The sequence below is a fragment of the Solanum dulcamara genome, chromosome 11 (genome assembly GCF_947179165.1).
Source record: "Solanum dulcamara chromosome 11, daSolDulc1.2, whole genome shotgun sequence".
NCBI classification, from domain to species: Eukaryota; Viridiplantae; Streptophyta; class Magnoliopsida; order Solanales; family Solanaceae; genus Solanum; species Solanum dulcamara.
This window is the reverse complement of record NC_077247.1, coordinates 56983916-57000503: the sequence shown is the minus strand read 5'-3', so window position 1 is coordinate 57000503 and position 16588 is coordinate 56983916. Positions and strand designations below refer to the sequence as shown.

At 36.1% G+C, this 16588-nt stretch overlaps 3 protein-coding genes and 1 pseudogene across 3 annotated transcripts; 1 reads left to right on the top strand and 3 right to left on the bottom strand.

The window, feature by feature from the left end:
- Nucleotides 1-534: 534 nt before the first annotated feature.
- LOC129873798 (uncharacterized) lies at nt 535-5870 on the top strand. The gene is made up of 9 exons (XM_055948983.1): nt 535-1851; nt 1934-1966; nt 2388-3220; nt 3498-3789; nt 3875-4096; nt 4257-4430; nt 4801-4989; nt 5079-5192; nt 5340-5870. The coding sequence occupies exons 1-9, from the start codon at nt 1240-1242 to the stop codon at nt 5640-5642; spliced, it is 2772 nt and encodes a 923-aa protein (XP_055804958.1). The 5' UTR covers nt 535-1239; the 3' UTR covers nt 5643-5870.
- Nucleotides 5871-5960: 90 nt separating this feature from the next.
- LOC129873799 (cytochrome P450 81Q32-like) lies at nt 5961-7937 on the bottom strand. Its single transcript, XM_055948984.1, has 2 exons — nt 6867-7937; nt 5961-6739 (listed from the first exon to the last, which is right to left on the bottom strand). Exons 1-2 carry the CDS (start codon nt 7752-7754, stop codon nt 6122-6124), a joined length of 1506 nt encoding a protein of 501 aa, XP_055804959.1. The 5' UTR covers nt 7755-7937; the 3' UTR covers nt 5961-6121.
- Nucleotides 7938-9830: 1893 nt separating this feature from the next.
- LOC129873086 (cytochrome P450 81Q32-like) lies at nt 9831-11484 on the bottom strand (annotated as a pseudogene).
- Nucleotides 11485-12769: 1285 nt separating this feature from the next.
- On the bottom strand, nt 12770-15020 carry LOC129873085 (xyloglucan galactosyltransferase XLT2-like). The gene has a single exon (XM_055948089.1). It carries the CDS (start codon nt 14727-14729, stop codon nt 13185-13187), a length of 1545 nt encoding a protein of 514 aa, XP_055804064.1. The 5' UTR covers nt 14730-15020; the 3' UTR covers nt 12770-13184.
- Between the last annotated feature and the right edge of the window lie 1568 nt (nt 15021-16588).

Below are 16588 nucleotides of genomic sequence, written 5' to 3'. Positions count from 1 at the left end.
CTTTTTGTTTTTTCTTCAATTTTTTTGGGTTGACATGAATGCGAGGGGCTTTAATTCTTGATTTGTTCCTCCATATTAAGTTGTTGATAAACACGGTACCGAAAACAGAAAGAGGGAACTGTTTGTGGGGATGCCAAATCCCGCAGGAAACAGAAGTAAGGTTTCCTTGGGTGATGCAAATTGAGACAAGCCTGTTTGGTATTTGCGATATCTCACACATTTTCCACGCAATTCGTCAAACTTTGATCTTCTTGTTTTCATTCATTTCATAAAGATGATGGAGTAAACGGCGTTTGTCATTTAATTTGTGGCTGTTGCTCGTTTTCTGCAATCTGCACATATCGATACCTAGCATTGATTAATATGAAAAAGAACTCAAAAAGTTAAAGATGCGAACTATGTCGAAGTGATTGGCCATTGTGTCATTTCATCCCTAAATAGAATTTACATTAACAACTCAATCCAAAAAACAAAAATAAAATTGAGAAAGAAAGTAAAGGAAGAAGCATTAAAATTTACAGAAGAATAGTGGTCTTCACCTCTTATTAACTCCCTACCGCTAGATCAGCAATGGATGAATCCATCCACCTTATACCAATAACATAAATTAACTCTTGTACCTTGACCATAAAGGAGATTTTGACAAAGCTTATTCAAAAGGGAAGTGTTAATGTTACAATTAATAATCACTAATCAGACGAATGCACAAGAACAAATGATAGATTATCCTGTACAGACCCAATATTAAATTTAGCTAATGGTAGGCATTAGTCAATATTAGTGGCAAACCACAAAATTAACTAAATGCAAGTCCAAGGCGTTAATTATAATCATTTTCTTCAATATTGGCCGGTGGTGAAGCCGTTAGGGCCATGTCCTAAGTCACCTACATTAATTTAGTCATTCTTTTTGTTTTTCTGCCCCTCCAAAAAAATGACTCTCTGATGTAGTTGGACGCACGCATTGCTTGTTCATCTTTGTTTTCTATTTCTCTATATTCATTATTCTCCCAACAAACAAACTCCACAAAAAAAATACTCCAAGTTCACTGTATCATTAAAGTCTTCACAAACTCAACATACTACATTGCATATAACTTTTGGGTAAAAATCTTCTCTTCTGATTTTTGTCGATGAGTTCTATAGTTTGTTGTTTATTAACACATTGGTTTTCTCTGCTTTGTTTGATGTTAGTTGAATTTACGTTGAGAGAAGGAGCGTTGTGATTTATTATCAAGCCATGGTTCTAGGACAGAAGAAGAAGAAAAAGGGTGCTTCATTCCAAATTGATTACATTGTACATATCCAGCTGATCAGGCCTTGGCCTCCATCAGAGTCTTTAAGATCTGTTCAATCCGTATTACTTCAGTGGGAGAATGGTGATAGGAATTCTGGATTTGTTACTTCGTCTGTTGAGGATGACTATCTTGAAATCAGCAAGACTTTCACCCTATTCTTAACTTTATGTCGCGAGAAAAAATCAAAAGATAAATTTCTAAAGAATAACTTGGACTTCTGTTTGTATGAGTATACAAAGGATAATGCAGCTCAAGGTCCGTTATTGGGGACAGCTTCGATTAATTTTGGAGAATATGGAGTAATCAGAGAAACTTTAGCTATTAGTGTTCCTTTAAACTGCAAGAAGAGTTCGAAAAGCTTGCTGCAGCCATCTTTATATGTTAAGGTACAGCCAGCAAAAGATAAGCAAGAATCAGACATGATGATAGATGATGTTGAATATGATTCTGATTTTGCTTCTTATACTGATGATGATGTTTCCTCACAATCATCCTCAACTTTTTCTTCTTCTGTTTTTGAAGCTGCTTGGGCTTCACCATCTAACAATGTAAAGGTATTTCAAAGTTCAATCAAATCATATCATTCTGAATAACTCTGCTTATGCTTCTTTTACTGACTGATGCTTCTCTTTTAAGGTTGCACGGGCGTCACCATCTCGTCTTGAAAAGGTACATAAAGTTATTCGATTTGTTAACAAGTATTCAGTTTTTTCAACTTCATTTTAATACCATTGAAAATCTGAAAACACTAAGCATGTTCTGAGGTGTTTTATTACTAATTACTAGATTGTTTTGGTCAAAATATACCATCTGCAACTTGGGGATCGTACGAGTCTAGTTCATATCATGCTTCTAGAACTTTAATATGTAATTACAGTTTCAGCTTTCCAGTTCCTAAATAGAAGGGAATAAAAGAAGAGGAAATATCAAAAAAAGCTTTTCAAAGTTGTCAGTTGATCTACATTGCAGTCTCACTGGTTATGTACCAATCGAGTTAAGGAGAATGTCTGGTTAATTGTATACAAAGTTGTGCTTCCTGTCCATTGTAGTGTTATTTTCTGTTTAGCATTTGAATGTGCCTAAAATGCAGAGTGACTTTCATGAAGAGGCAGCCAGCGGAACAAGCAAAAGTGAAGAAAATACTCAGCACGCCAAAGAAAAATACATTGATAGATTGATATCGAAAATAACATCTTCACATATGCATAGTCAGGTAGGTATGGACAGTCAAAATGGTCCGGATGAAACAACAGAACATGATTTTGGACAGGATGATCATCTTCTTGATGACACAAGAGACTTGTCAGAAAACAAAATAGCTAAAAGTATGAAAAGACAAGTCACGATGAGTTCCATTCGGAAAGCTCTTGGAGTTCAGATCACAAATGGTCGACTGAAGCCTGTGAAGTCTGTTCAGATTAGAGACTCTGTGAGTCCAAATGTGTTTTTGGGCAACACTGATATTATTAAGAATGAAGTGAAAGAACAGGCACCCATAGAAACTAGTAGTACTGCTAAAAGTACTGCAGTGGAGAAAAAAGAATCAAAGAATATTGTGGAGAAAAAAGAACAGAAGAACACTTCGGAGAAAAAAGAAACAAAGAATACTACCAATACTACTTCAGCTACTGAAAAAAGAGTTCCTGCAAATGTTTTGTCGAAGAGCAAACCTGAATCAGAGTCTAGAATTCAGATGCTTGAGGAAGAACTGAAAGAAGCTGCAGCTATTGAAGTTGGCCTTTATTCTGTAGTTGCTGAGCATGGAAGTTCGATGAACAAAGTTCACACCCCAGCCAGGCGCCTTGCTAGATTTTATCTCCACGCTTGGAGAACAAAATCCCCTGCTAAACAGGCCAGTGCTGCTAGAGCTGCTGTCTCAGGATTAGCTTTGGTTTCTAAAGCATGTGGAAGCGATGTTCCAAGGTACATTTATGTGATTGATTGATAAGCTACTAAGTTTCTTGGTACTTCAAAATTGCCAGCTTCTAATTAATTATCAGCACCAATCTTCCATTGATCTAAATTAAGTGGATGGAGAGTGGACCCAAAAAAAGGAACAACTTATCAACCTCATATGTGCATTAGCACTCATCTTTCAGGGAGAGACCAACAAATCTTGTCTATATGGCGGAACAAATATGTTTAAGGATAAAGTTAAGAGCTTTACAGGATTTCTCTAATTTATTTTCTTCACAAACAGGTTGACTTTCTGGCTGTCAAATTCCATTATGTTAAGAGCAATCATTAGCCAGGTTGCTGCAGGACTACAATTTAATGAAGGGGCACCTACTGAAACTACTGTCAACAGAGGTAAGTCTGCGTTAGAGAAAATATATATGCAGCAAAGCATCAAATACATTGCCAACCAAGGGAACAAGAATTATTTGGTTAAGCAATCTTATAACTGGGAGGATATTGAATCATTCACTCAAGCATTGGAAAAACTTGAAGGCTGGATCTTCTCCAAAATCACCAAGTCTCTTTGGTGGCAGGTTGATCACCTAAATTTTCTCTGTGCTTGTCTGTCATAACAAGTGCTTCTTTATGTATGGTGCAATAACTTATTTTTGCCTGCAGACTCTGACTCCACATATGCAGTTTGTGACTGCAAAAACTAGTAAGACTAGAGGCTCAAGGGTAAAGAAAACATATGGGGGTAGACATTCTTTGGGTGATCAAGAGCAGGGTAAATTTTCTGTAAAACTTTGGAAAAAGGCTCTGAAGGATGCCTGCGAAAGGCTTTGTCCACTTCAGGCATTGGGACATAAATGTGGCTGCTTACCTGTTCTGCCAAAGTTGGTGAGTTGATTCATTAGAATGAGATGTCTGTTTCCACTTCATTCTACTAGTACTTCTACTCCATGTGTGTGAGACTTGTAATTCCAGTTATTTAACCGATTTCCCAGCATTTTTTTTCTCTAGCAATGTCTTACAGTGAATGTATTCATTGTGTTTCTAGGTAATGAAACAGCTGGTGAGTAGATTGGATGTGGCAATGTTCAACGCTATTCTTCGTGAATCCACCGAAGAAATGCCAACAGATCCAATATTTGATCCTATAAGTGATCGTAAAGTCCTTCCAATTCCTCCTGGAAAATCAAGCTTTGGAGCTGGTGCACAGTTGAAAAATGCTGTGAGTAGAAAAAATTAACTTAAGCTTGACTAGTTTTATACTCATTTTTTATTCTTGAATTATTTATTTATGAGGCACTTCCATTATTTAAGCCAGTATTTGTTGATAATATACATCATTGTAATGAGAAGTGAAAATATAGTTGTGCATATGTATGTAATGTCCAATGCTTATATTATTTCCTATAATTCCTTACTCTCTTGCTACTTGATATTTGTGATACAACTTGCTCTCTTCAATCCATTGTACTAATTCTCAGAGAAATATTTTGAGTTCAATTTTGTCATATGTATAAATGTCGAAGATCTCTTGATTTAACTCTCAAGGGAGTAATGATTTACTTATTATGACCATTTTGGTTTGTTGATAGGTTGGAAGCTGGTCTAGATGGCTTACAGATCTTATTGGCTTTGAAGATGAGGATTCACCAGAGTATAGTAGCACCTTTGGAAATGACAAGAAAACAGAATCATTCAAGGCTTTTCGACTCCTTAATGCATTGAGCAACCTCATGATGCTTCCATTTGAAGTGCTCATCGATGCATCCACAAGAAAAGAAGTTAGTCCTTGTTCCCCTTTAATTTTTCAATAGATCAATCTCTAGAAATCCATTTTCTCTATACTTATTTGTGAACTTGCTGTTGCTAGGTCTGCCCAATATTTAGTCCAGCTTTGATCAAACGAGTCCTTGCTAATTTTGTCCCAGATGAGTTCCGTCCAAATCCAATTCCAAAAAATGTTGTTGAGACCCTGGATTCTGAAGTAAGTTTTCTTTCTCATTTGTTTATTACCAGCAGATTTATCATCCATAAAGCTTAGTTGCAATTTACTCTTTTTATGGAACTCATTAACCATCATGTCACACACCCTTTCTTACGTACTCTTTTTTTCCTGATTACTGATGTGAAGGATGTACCTGGAGAGTACCACACTAGCTTCCCGTGCACTACAACATGGACGGTCTATACATCTCCTCCAGCATTATCTCTCACCACTTTTATAGAGAGGGTTGGAAATCAAGTTCCAAAGAGTACTGGTTCATCTGTGCTTAAAAAAACATACACCAGTGATGTTGAGCTTGATGAGCTAGACTCACCTTTTACTTCGTTCCTTGCTGATAGCTTCAAGGATTATCCCAATTTAGCAAAACCTGCAAGGAATGTTGTCAGATACCAGCTTCTCCGTGAAGCATGGAAACAGGTTCAGCCGTGAGGACACCAGCAAGTTTAGATATATGAAATTTGAGTAGTTCCTGAGAAGAACTAATGTCTTATTTACAAAGGCTTATAACTGAGTCCAAAGGCTTATAACCTTGTTTCTAATTCTTACACGAGACGGATTTAAATTGATGGGTTCAACCATTGAGGTTCTTACCACTGATCCATTGTACGTTTAAAATTATGGGTTCTGAATTAATATGATCTGTTGATATTTTAGTGATCTTTCATATGTATATTTTTGCTTCGTTTCAAGATGATGGTTTCAATTGAATCCATCAAATTCGTAGTCCATCTGCCTCTGTTTTCACCATTAAAAAGAAATAGCACCTCATATGTATATTATTCCAAAGCATCTGAATGACAAATCAGAAACTCAAATAGTACATCTTACATTAGACAATTAAGATACATGATACATAACTTATTCATCCTTTTTAAACTAACAACATGCAAGATAGACCCTGGGAAACATTAGGATGTTTCCGAAAGAACTTTGTGAACAATGTTACGAGCTTTGCACCTAGCTATGAGTGGCTCAGCTTTTGGCATAGTGAGACCTTTCCCTTCGGTCAAATCAACCTTCTCTTCGCTTACTCTTTTCCACTCAAAACACTGTATCATAGTTCCTAAAGCTAAACCAACCACACGTTGAGCAAGTCCGAAGCCGGGGCACGCTCTCCTTCCCATTCCGAATGGAAATAGCTTCCATGATTCCACTTCCACACCTTCAAACCTTTCTGGCTTGAAGCTCTCAGGATCCTCCCAAAGTATAGGGTCCCTGTGGATGGCCCAAGCATTCACCAATAGCATCGTGCCTCGTGGAATGTGGAAGCCAGCGACCTTGCAATCATCAGATGATTCATGAGGCAGTAGCATTGGTGCTGCTGGGAACAATCGGAGTGTCTCGGAGACAATACTTTGAAGGTATTTCAGCTTGGGTAAATCCGCTTCATCCACTAAACGATCCTTACCCACATGATTGTCTATTTCAGTTCTTGCCTTCTCCAACACCTCTGGATGGTTGAGTAGAAGAGACATCGCCCACTCTATTGTCACCGATGATGTTTCAGTCCCTGCATTCAGCATGACCTGCAGTTGTGTTGAATTTTCGTGCAGATTACATAAACAAAAGCTGATTTCAATTTAAAACTTGAAATTTGGGTCCCAAATCCTATGGTGAAACGCCTACTAGCATGAACAAAGAAATTAAGCTTACCAATATTATCCCTTTGATGATCTGATCAGTGTAATATTCCGGTTGTGATTCTTGCAAAGAAAGCAAATGATCAATCATAGTATTTCTACTTTTATCGTGACGATGTTCATCAATCAAACCTTGCAAGAGCGCGTCCATATTTTTACCAAGCCTGGCTAATTTGTTCTCCGTACTCCTGAAAAACAACAGATATATTGCAGGCATGAAATCCGCTGGATTTGATGCACCTCCATAGGAAATAACTTCTTCGACAAGCTCCCGAAAATGATTTGCCTCCTCGTTATCCACCTCTTCGCCGTAATATCTCTTTCCAGCTACCATTCTCATGATAATATTATACGACATCTGAAAAAGCTCTGACTTAAGTTCAACAGGAATCACAAAATTGTCGCCAGATTTGTGAAACACTCTTTGCACTAGAAGCTTGATTTCATGTTGTCTAATTTGCTGAAAATTGTTGAGACGATTAGTGGAGAATATTTCAAGTGCACAGAGGCGGCGAAGGTTGCGCCAGTGATCACCATAAGGGGAACCAACGACAGTAGTATTATTATAGCCTATGAATTTTGCAAGCATGAGGCGAGGGCGATTGGCAAAAACGATATCGTTTTTGGTGAAACATTCTTCGGCAGCAGATGGTGAGGAAACCACCACAACAAAACGGGTACCTAATTGAAGTGAGAAAACAGGGCCATATTTAGTTGATAGCTTAGCAAGAGTGCGATATAGAGGAGGTTTAAGGAGATAGAGATGGCCTATAATTGGAAGTTTAAGTAGTGGGCTTGGTGGGAGATTGAGTTTTCTTCGTTTTGAGGATACAAGTTTCAGAACCACAAGTAGAAACAAAATTGAGAGTGAAGTAGTACTATACAACAAAGCTGTTTCCATTTTTTTTGCCTTCGGACATATCTCAATTTGTTGCTCGCTCTTGGTTTATGTGATGGGGTTGTTGAGTCAACGTAGAGTTTTCAATTCAGTGGTCGTTTTCTCGTCCAAAATATTTCATACATAATACAGTATGTTTGATCAAAGAAATTTTTTCAGTTTTATAAAAGTGAATTTGGACTTTGAGGCGACGACTGTCGGGTCAAAGTTTGCTATGCATTCTTGTACTCCAATATATCTACACCTTCTAGACCTAATCGAGTGATGACCAAGCAAATAAAGTTATATATATCGGTGAATATGTCTATGCTTCGCACAGTCATAAAAATAATTTTAATATATTTTTAAATATTCTTAATTAGTTTAAAGAAATATTAATTTGAAGGCGCTAAAAATATGATTTTCTGGCATTACAATACTATGTATACTTAATATTTTTACATATACATTCATTTATCGTAACAAATATTTTTTTTTCTGGTAACTAATAAAGAAAAATATATATGATAGAACTTTGATTTGGTTCATCCTTAACAAAATTGTGTTGTCACTATCGTCGGATAACTATAAAGTTTTTTTCCTTTCGGAATTTTTTTCATAAAAGTTTCTTTCTAAAATCATCTAAGAAATTTCTATACTTTCTGTGTTATTTTAATTTTCCAATGAAGCAATCAACAATTTTATCCAACAAATTTTACTTATACTCCCTCCGTTTCAAAATAAGTGAATTGTTAAGGTAATAATACATACATATTAAAAAAAAATAGATCATAAATTGAACACCACTTTCCATTTTGGTTATTCTCAAACTATTCTTGAAAATATAAAGTTATTTAAAGTAAAATCATAAATATGAATAATTAACTTTCTTAAAATTATCACTTTGAAAATGTAGGGCAAAAATAAAAGATATTTCCAACTGCCTTTCAATAACTCTCTTAAATTTTGAACAATTTACGAATTTTAAACTATAAAAGAAATCTAAAAATTCACTTATTTTAAAATGAAAGGAGTTCTGATACTAAAATAATTAAAGGAAAATTTTACTAACTTTAATGAGTCTTTACAAGTGCATGATTTAATTATGGATTGGACTTTTGAGAGAGTAATAAATGTGCTATTAACGTTTTAGCAAGAATTTTTAAAACGGCACCAACATTTCTCTTTCATATTTAGTGTTTATTTTTAAAAAAAATAAGTTATAATGCAAAGAAAATCCAAAAAATTGAGAAAATAGATAAATCTATTTCCTGGTCAGTGAGGCATACCACATCTTTATGTTCCTCACAAATTTGAGAAAATAGATAAATACTTTGTTCCTTGCTTATAGCTTCAAGATTATCCAAATTTAGAAAAATCTGCTACAATTGTTGTTATCCAAATTTAGAAAAATCTGCTACAATTGTTGTTAGTGCCAGCTTCTCCGTGAAGCATGGGAAGCGGTCAACGGTGAGCACACCAGCGAGTTCACATTTTGAATGCTTGATCAGTTCTTAGAAAGAAACTACGTGTGTTTTTCTAGTGATGAAAATTGGGTGGGTTGGATCAAATTTAGGTAGGTTTGCTTGGGCCAAAAAGGGGTTGGGTCAAAATTGATTGAGTAATGGCTTATAGAACGGGTCAAGACCCAACTCAATTCAATTTTTACTAAATTTTAATTTGGTCTTTTACAATATTTTAGTACCTAATAAATTATTTTTTTCTTTATTATGACTATATATAAAAGTTTTTTAAAATTATATTGACAAGATTTCTCTCGAGTCAATTTTTTACATATCAACCCATTTTTTAATAGATTGAATTAAAATAGATTGAGCTAATAAATGAACAGGTCAATAATCAATTCAAACTTAAACGGATGAGTAGGTTGAGTTTGATTTTTGCCACTCCTAATTTTTTCCTTTTCATTAAATGACAACATTTCCAATTACTTGTTGGAATTGAGAGTTGTATCAACTACAAAGGCTTAACATTGTTTCTGCTTCCTTCCCAATTCATTTATTGATTCAACTCATTACGACTCACTAAGCTCAGCATAATCTCCTTAGTTCTACTATTTGCACCAAAAAAAAGTAGCAGCGGATCTGAATTTATTTGATTGACAAACAAAAAATCTAGATAGTTCATATTATATGAGAGGATAAAAATACAAGGTAACATTACTAATTCAGAACTTATTTAAAGGTAAGAAGCAAGAACAAAATGCAAGGAAGTCACTAGAAACACATCAAGATATTTCTGAAAGAAGTTTGTGAACAATGTCATGAGCTTTGCACCTAGCCATGAGTGGCTCAGCTTTTGGCATAGTGAGACCTTTTCCTTCTGTCAAACCAACCTTCTCGTCGCTTACCCTTTTCCATTCAAAACACTGCACTAAAGTTCCTAAAGCTAAACCAACCACACGTTGAGCAACTACGGAGCCAGGGCACGCTCTCCTTCCCCTACCAAATGGCAATAACTTCCATGATTCCCCTTCCATACCTTCAAAGCTTTCTGTCTTGAAGCTATCCGGATCCTCCCAAAGTAACGGGTCCCTGTGGATGGCCCAAGCATTCACCAAGAGCATCGTGCCTCGTGGAATGTGGAAGCCAGCGACCTTGCAATCCTCAGATGATTCATGAGGCACTAGCATTGGTGCTGCTGGATACAACCGGAGTGTCTCCGATATGATACTTTGAAGGTATTTCAGCTTGGGTAAATCCGCTTCATACACTAAACGATCCTTACCCACATGGTTGTCTATTTCAATTCTGGCCTTTTCCAACACTTCTGGATGGTTAAGTAGAAGAGACATTGCCCATTCTATTGTCACCGATGATGTATCAGTCCCCGCATTCAGCATGACCTGCAGTTGATAGTTAATGAGAAAAGTGTCCGCCAACTGCTTTTGTAAGTCGATTATAACAAATCTAGAATTTTAAATCAGCGGATACAAAAGCCTAGTTGTTAGTCTATACATATATGTATAAAAAGAGGAAATTGATGCTGCCTTCTATAGTGCGGGTGATGCCAGAAGTGAAGAAATTAAGCTTACCAATATAATCCCTTTGATGATTTGATCAGTGTAATATTCTGGTTCTGATTCTTGCAAGGAAAGCAAATGATCAATCATGGTATTTTGGCTTTTATCATGACAGTGTTCATCAATCAAACCTTGCAAGAAAGCGTCTATGTTTTGAACAAGCCTGGCCAAATGCGTAAATGTTTTGAACAAGCCTGGCCAAATCTTCTCCATACTCCTGAAAAAACAATGAAATATTGCAGGCATAAAATCTATGGGATTTGATGTACCCGCAAATAAAAGTAATCTCGTCTATAATCTCCTGAAAATGATTTGCCTCCTCATTGTCTTCCTCTGCGCCGTAATATCTCTTTCCATCTACCATTCTCATGATAATATTGTACGACATCTGAAAAAGCTTGGACTTAAGGTCAACAGGAGTACCAAAATTGTCGCCAGAGTTGTGAAACACTTTGTGAACTAGAAGATTGATTTCATGTTGTCGAATGGGCTGAAAATTGTTGAGACGATTAATGGAGAATATTTCAAGTGTGCAGAGGCGGCGAAGGTTGCGCCAATGAATACCATAAGGGGAATCACCGACAGTAGTATTATTATAGCCCAGGTATCTGTTGATCATTAAACGAGGGCGATTGGCAAAAACAATATCATTTTTGGTGAAGCATTCTTCGGCAGCAGATAGTGTGGAAACTGCCACAACAAAACGGGTACCTAATTGAAGAGAGAAAACAGGGCCATATTTTGTTGAAAGATTAGCAAGAGTGCGATATAGAGGAGGTTTTAGGAGATAAAGATGGCCTATAATTGGAAGTTTAAGTAGTGGGCTTGGTGGGAGATTGAGTTTTCTTCGTTTTGAGGATACAAGTTTCAGAACCACAAGTAGAGTTTTTTTAATTCATTGGTCCAATTTAAATATTATGTTGCTCCAACTTGTTTTAATTAGCCTATCAAAGTCCAGGTTTTTTTAGTTTTATATATAGAATTTATACAACTACTAATATGTTTGTAGTTGGCACAAATGGAAGGGAAATTTTTCTGATATTTTACCAATCCAAGTCTTCAAGAGTATTCTCCTAGGCTTGACAGTTGATATTAGCATAATATCCCCAACCACACTCTGGGTAATTTCTCTATTGGATTTAGCTGCTTGCTCGCCAAGATTTCTCTAAGTTATAAATAGAATGATTGCATTTTCTTTTTATTTCTTCAATCATGATCTAAACAATGAGTTCTACTTTTCTTCTTAATTCTCCCTAAAACAGAGCACTACCCCATGCCCGAGTTTGCAACCGAACACTTCATTTGCTTCTAGATCCTTTTTCATTGGACTAAATTTAATGGATTGTAGTCTGGCTTATGAATTTTACCAAAGTTAGCTTTCAGAAATTGCAGCAGAACACAGAGAAGATGACAAATCCAATTCTTGTTCTTCACTATTACTAATTGAACTAGTTGAGAAGAGATCAGAGGTCATCCTTTAAATATCTTTGGTACAAGAAATATTCTCTTCTTATGACATCTGTTTAAATCTTTTCTTTCTTTTTTTTCTCAAAACTTTTTTTGGCGAATCTATTTCAATAAGCTGAATGCAATTGAATTTCAGAACTAATGTATTTAATAGACGACTTCAATGTTTCTTTCCCGAATGATTTTTGAACTACATATAACATACTATGCTTCACCACTATATGAATCCTCACTCACCATGACACTAAATGTAAGCTCATCTTGAACACTGAATAGAGTTTATCCAATTATTTTCTTCTTGCCCTTAAAAGTTTTATGGAGGGTTTGTTCTTCAATTTCTTTACGTGAGTACATGTGTTTTTTGCCTTTGTTTCTGTAAGAATTGTGATCTTTGAGAAGCGCCTCTTTGCATTATAAAATGTTATACCAAAGCTGTCATCACACTCTAAGCTAGCAGATTGTACAACATTACATTCAGTGAAACTGTGGAAAAGAATAAAATGCAGCAATAATTTAGCTCCTAACCAACTACCAAACGACTTGTTTGCATTAGGTAGAAAGTTACATAGTACTATAAATGAGAGTGACAAGAAGCAATGTTGATCTATATGAAACCTTATTTTAGTACATGGAACTGAAAGACGAAATGAGAAAAGAATTGCCAAAATCTGATCAATATATAACTCTTACCTGCAGATAACAATACTTGACCTCACTTTTTCCTCTGATCTCAAAACAAATCTCTAAAAATATTTGGTAATACATGTATAAAATCCGAGCTCTCCATCATCCAGCAACCTAAGCTGATTCTGAAAACCAAGAATCATATCACCAGCCATACAGAATTACCCGTCCGGCTTCAAACTTGTCCCTGTATTTATAACAGTATACGTATAGCTGAATACTAAGGGAAAGATTTATATACTTTACAACATTCATCATCTTCAACTGCCCATATCCACGTATTCCTTCCATTCGTTTTCATCCTTGACCCTCTTCAATACTCCTTCAATTGCAATTTCAAATGCATCCTTGACACTCCCAAGACCCCCACTTGGCCTTGCATACACTATTCTTGGAATTGTCTCTACAACTTTTTCCCTCATTTTCCTCACTTGATCTTTACTGTAACTCTTCAAAATTTCCTTAATGGAAGCTGTACCGTTTCTCACTGCTTCTGGGTCTATAAACACTGAATAACTTCCCGGATCTTCCGGTAAAAACCACTGGTACTGAGTGTAAGCCGTTCGCCGCCAGAAAAAAACCGGAACTGAACCGGCCACCATGCAATCGAAAACCGACCGCCGAGTCAAGCTGTCCCCTTTGGGCTGTAAACAGAAATCCGAGCTCAGAAGTGCTTTTTGGATTTCTGATGAACCGTTAGAGCAGGGAATCACGGCACAGTCCACGACTCGGCACGAGTCTGACTCGTTCCTACAGTAACTCATTAGCCTCGATCTGAAATCACTGTTGATATCCCCACGCGCCGCCCCTATAAAGGTGAAAAGACTGGTCCGGTTATATGAAAGCGCAAAGTTTTGCCATTGCCGGAGTTCTTTCTCGGAGTGAGGGTGGAATCCAGTAGGGTAAGGTATACTGATATCGTTTGCATCCCATGGAGCCTTCTCGATTGTGAAGCGCGTAACATTCTGCATCTGTGGTCGATTGAGAAAAGAGGATCCCCAGAGTTTCTCTGGGTCACCTAATCGCCGGAAATCCCATGTTATCCGACCAAGAGTTAGGAAATGATCCAACCCCTTATATTTTTTCCAATACTTTTGCCTTTGGACCCATTTCAATAATTTGTTGCTAAGCAAATCGCGATTTTCGATTTCATCGGTCCAAAGGTATTTTCCAACAGCCTGTCCGGCGTAGAACGGTATGTAGAAAGCTGTAGCAGATTCTGGGTCGTTGGTTCTACACCTATAGTTTAAAAGACGGTAATGAAATATTACCTCCGATGAGAACTGATTTGTACGATACCACGCTGCGGAGAGATTTCCCGGCAAGATTCCGGCGAGCTCCGTCGTTTTCTTTCCGTATCCGTCATTGCTCACAAGGCCACACTGCCACTTCCATGGGTCTAGATCGTCGCAGGTCAACAAGGCTAAATCTTTGTTAAATTTGGATGGTAAATTATAGACATAGACCCGACCATACTCGCATTCAGAATCGCCGAATGGATAAATTACATTTCCACGTTGATGGGGTTTCTGTATATCGGCAAATACGTCGATTTCTGAAGGGAAATGGGGAAGAGGACTTGGTGGGGAGTGAACTGAGAAAGGGAAAGGGGAATTGCGAGTAAAGATGAGAACTACTAGTTGGAAAAAGAGGAAAAAGGTGAAAAGCCAGAATCGTGGGTGAGTAGAAATCTGGTACTGGAAATTGGTCATTGCATTCTTGAGAAAATCACTGTTGTTGGCTTTGGGAGGTTTGCGCATGGCTTCATCGGCATCCGGCGACTCGTCGGAGTAAGGAGGAAGCATTTGATGAAAAATGGACTGAAACAAGCAGTGGAAGAATTGCAGAGAACAAGAAATGACTATACAGTAGAGAAGAGAGCAAATGAAGAAGAAAGTGAGAGCTTGTAGTGGTAGTATAAAAAATTCTTCTTTAGCAGATCGAGTGGTTGCTGTAACTGACGTTTGAGTGTAAAATAAACTAGGTTAGGTTCTTTCTTTACTATTACTACCGACACACCCAGCGTTTACTATACTCCTGACATCATGGGCATAAATATTTATGATTCTAACAATTTTAGAAATCAATACAAAATTATTGTTCCAAAATATCGTCGTTATTATAAATAGGAAGGATTAGAAAGTAGATCCATGAGTAATCACGCAAAGAATATAGAGCTAATAGACGACAAAGTTGAGGGATTTATTAGTCATCCGGATCTAACTTTATCAACTACCAAATCTAGACTTCAACGGAGGCCCTGTGAAACAGGAGTAATAATTTTCTTACTGTTACTATATCTTTTCATGATATTCCTTTCTCTTTTCTTTTAACAAACATAACAAAGCAAAGGATTTGAATGGGGGCAGAATAAATAATGTAGTGAAGGTAGACCTACCATCTTTAATATGATTGTCATCCATGCAATTATTGAAATTTTATTTCGTTGATTGTTTAGTAGTAAACGGAAAATTCTCATCAAATTCAGAGCCTATTTAGATTGACTTATAAGTTATGAAAACAATTTATAATTTTAAAATTATTTTGTATTTAAAAATAAACTCAAAAAATATTTGAATTTATTTGATTTAAATTATTTAAAGCATTTTATAAATTAAAAATAGTTTATAAGTTATTTTCGATAAGATAAGCTAAACAAACACTTATAATATGTCAATAACCGATTTATATTATGTATTAGGGAAATAAAGAATATTTAACAGTGTGACAATGGTGGTAATTTGTGAATCTTTGGGTTGTGTTTGACAAGTTGACAGCGTAGAAAGAGGAAGAGGGGAAAATTTTAGACGCCGGCCCAACTGCCACAAATTAAGGCGCGGGTGTGGCCCGCTTTGCTCGAATGCTAGGCAAAGGATTCATTCGTTTCGTCACCGTTTAAAATTCCAATGCGACTAAAATCTACGTATCGCGTCTTTGTAGTAGAAAATCAATTTAATCTTTAACTTTATTTTATACAAAGTCAATAAATGCGATGCATGTTCTCTGGCTCCGGAAACTAATACTTGTCGGCTCTTTTTTCTTTTCTTCAAAGAGAAAAGATAAAAAAATGATTAATATTTTCTTCTTGAGCAATTGTGACCTATTCATATTTAATCAAGTCTTTAGCCACTACTTCAAAATATTTTTATTTCACACACTACTTAATCAATCATAATTTAAAGACTAATAAAAATATATTTGAATTAATAAAGTTACATTTATATATAATTTGATTAAATGATCGTAATTTCTTAACTCACTGTTCGATAGCAATTATAAAGAAAGGGTGAGAACAGATGATTGAATCGATAACTATACGGTTCAATCATATTTTTTTAAAAAATAAAATAAAAATTGCACAAACGTTCACTCATCATCAATGTTAATTTGCAACGGTTTGTCACAAAAAAGATGTATCAACTACTACTTTTGATGGAATTTTGACAAATTCAAAGAACAAATAAAGGTCAATATGTAGTTACAAGTGTACTCGTTTGACTAAAACATTTCATTAAATAGAGATTGATGACCTTATAAGTTTTTTAGTACAACAATGGCATGATGTTGACATTATATATGACTTGTTGTGGGAGAATTAAGTTGCACTTGAATGTTCAAGTAGAGTATTTACAACTCTTTAAGAAACAAAAATATATAAAAATGG

Coding starts and splice junctions, on each gene's coding strand:
- LOC129873798 (XM_055948983.1), top strand. CDS start 1,240: ATGGTTCTAGGACAGAAGAAGAAGAAAAAGGGTGCTTCATTCCAAATT. Junction 4,431..4,800: donor GTGCACAGTTGAAAAATGCT/GTGAGTAGAAAA, acceptor GTTTGTTGATAG/GTTGGAAGCTGGTCTAGATG. Junction 5,193..5,339: donor TTGAGACCCTGGATTCTGAA/GTAAGTTTTCTT, acceptor ACTGATGTGAAG/GATGTACCTGGAGAGTACCA.
- LOC129873799 (XM_055948984.1), bottom strand. CDS start 7,754: ATGGAAACAGCTTTGTTGTATAGTACTACTTCACTCTCAATTTTGTTT. Junction 6,740..6,866: donor TCATCAAAGGGATAATATTG/GTAAGCTTAATT, acceptor ACACAACTGCAG/GTCATGCTGAATGCAGGGAC.
- LOC129873085 (XM_055948089.1), bottom strand. CDS start 14,729: ATGCTTCCTCCTTACTCCGACGAGTCGCCGGATGCCGATGAAGCCATG.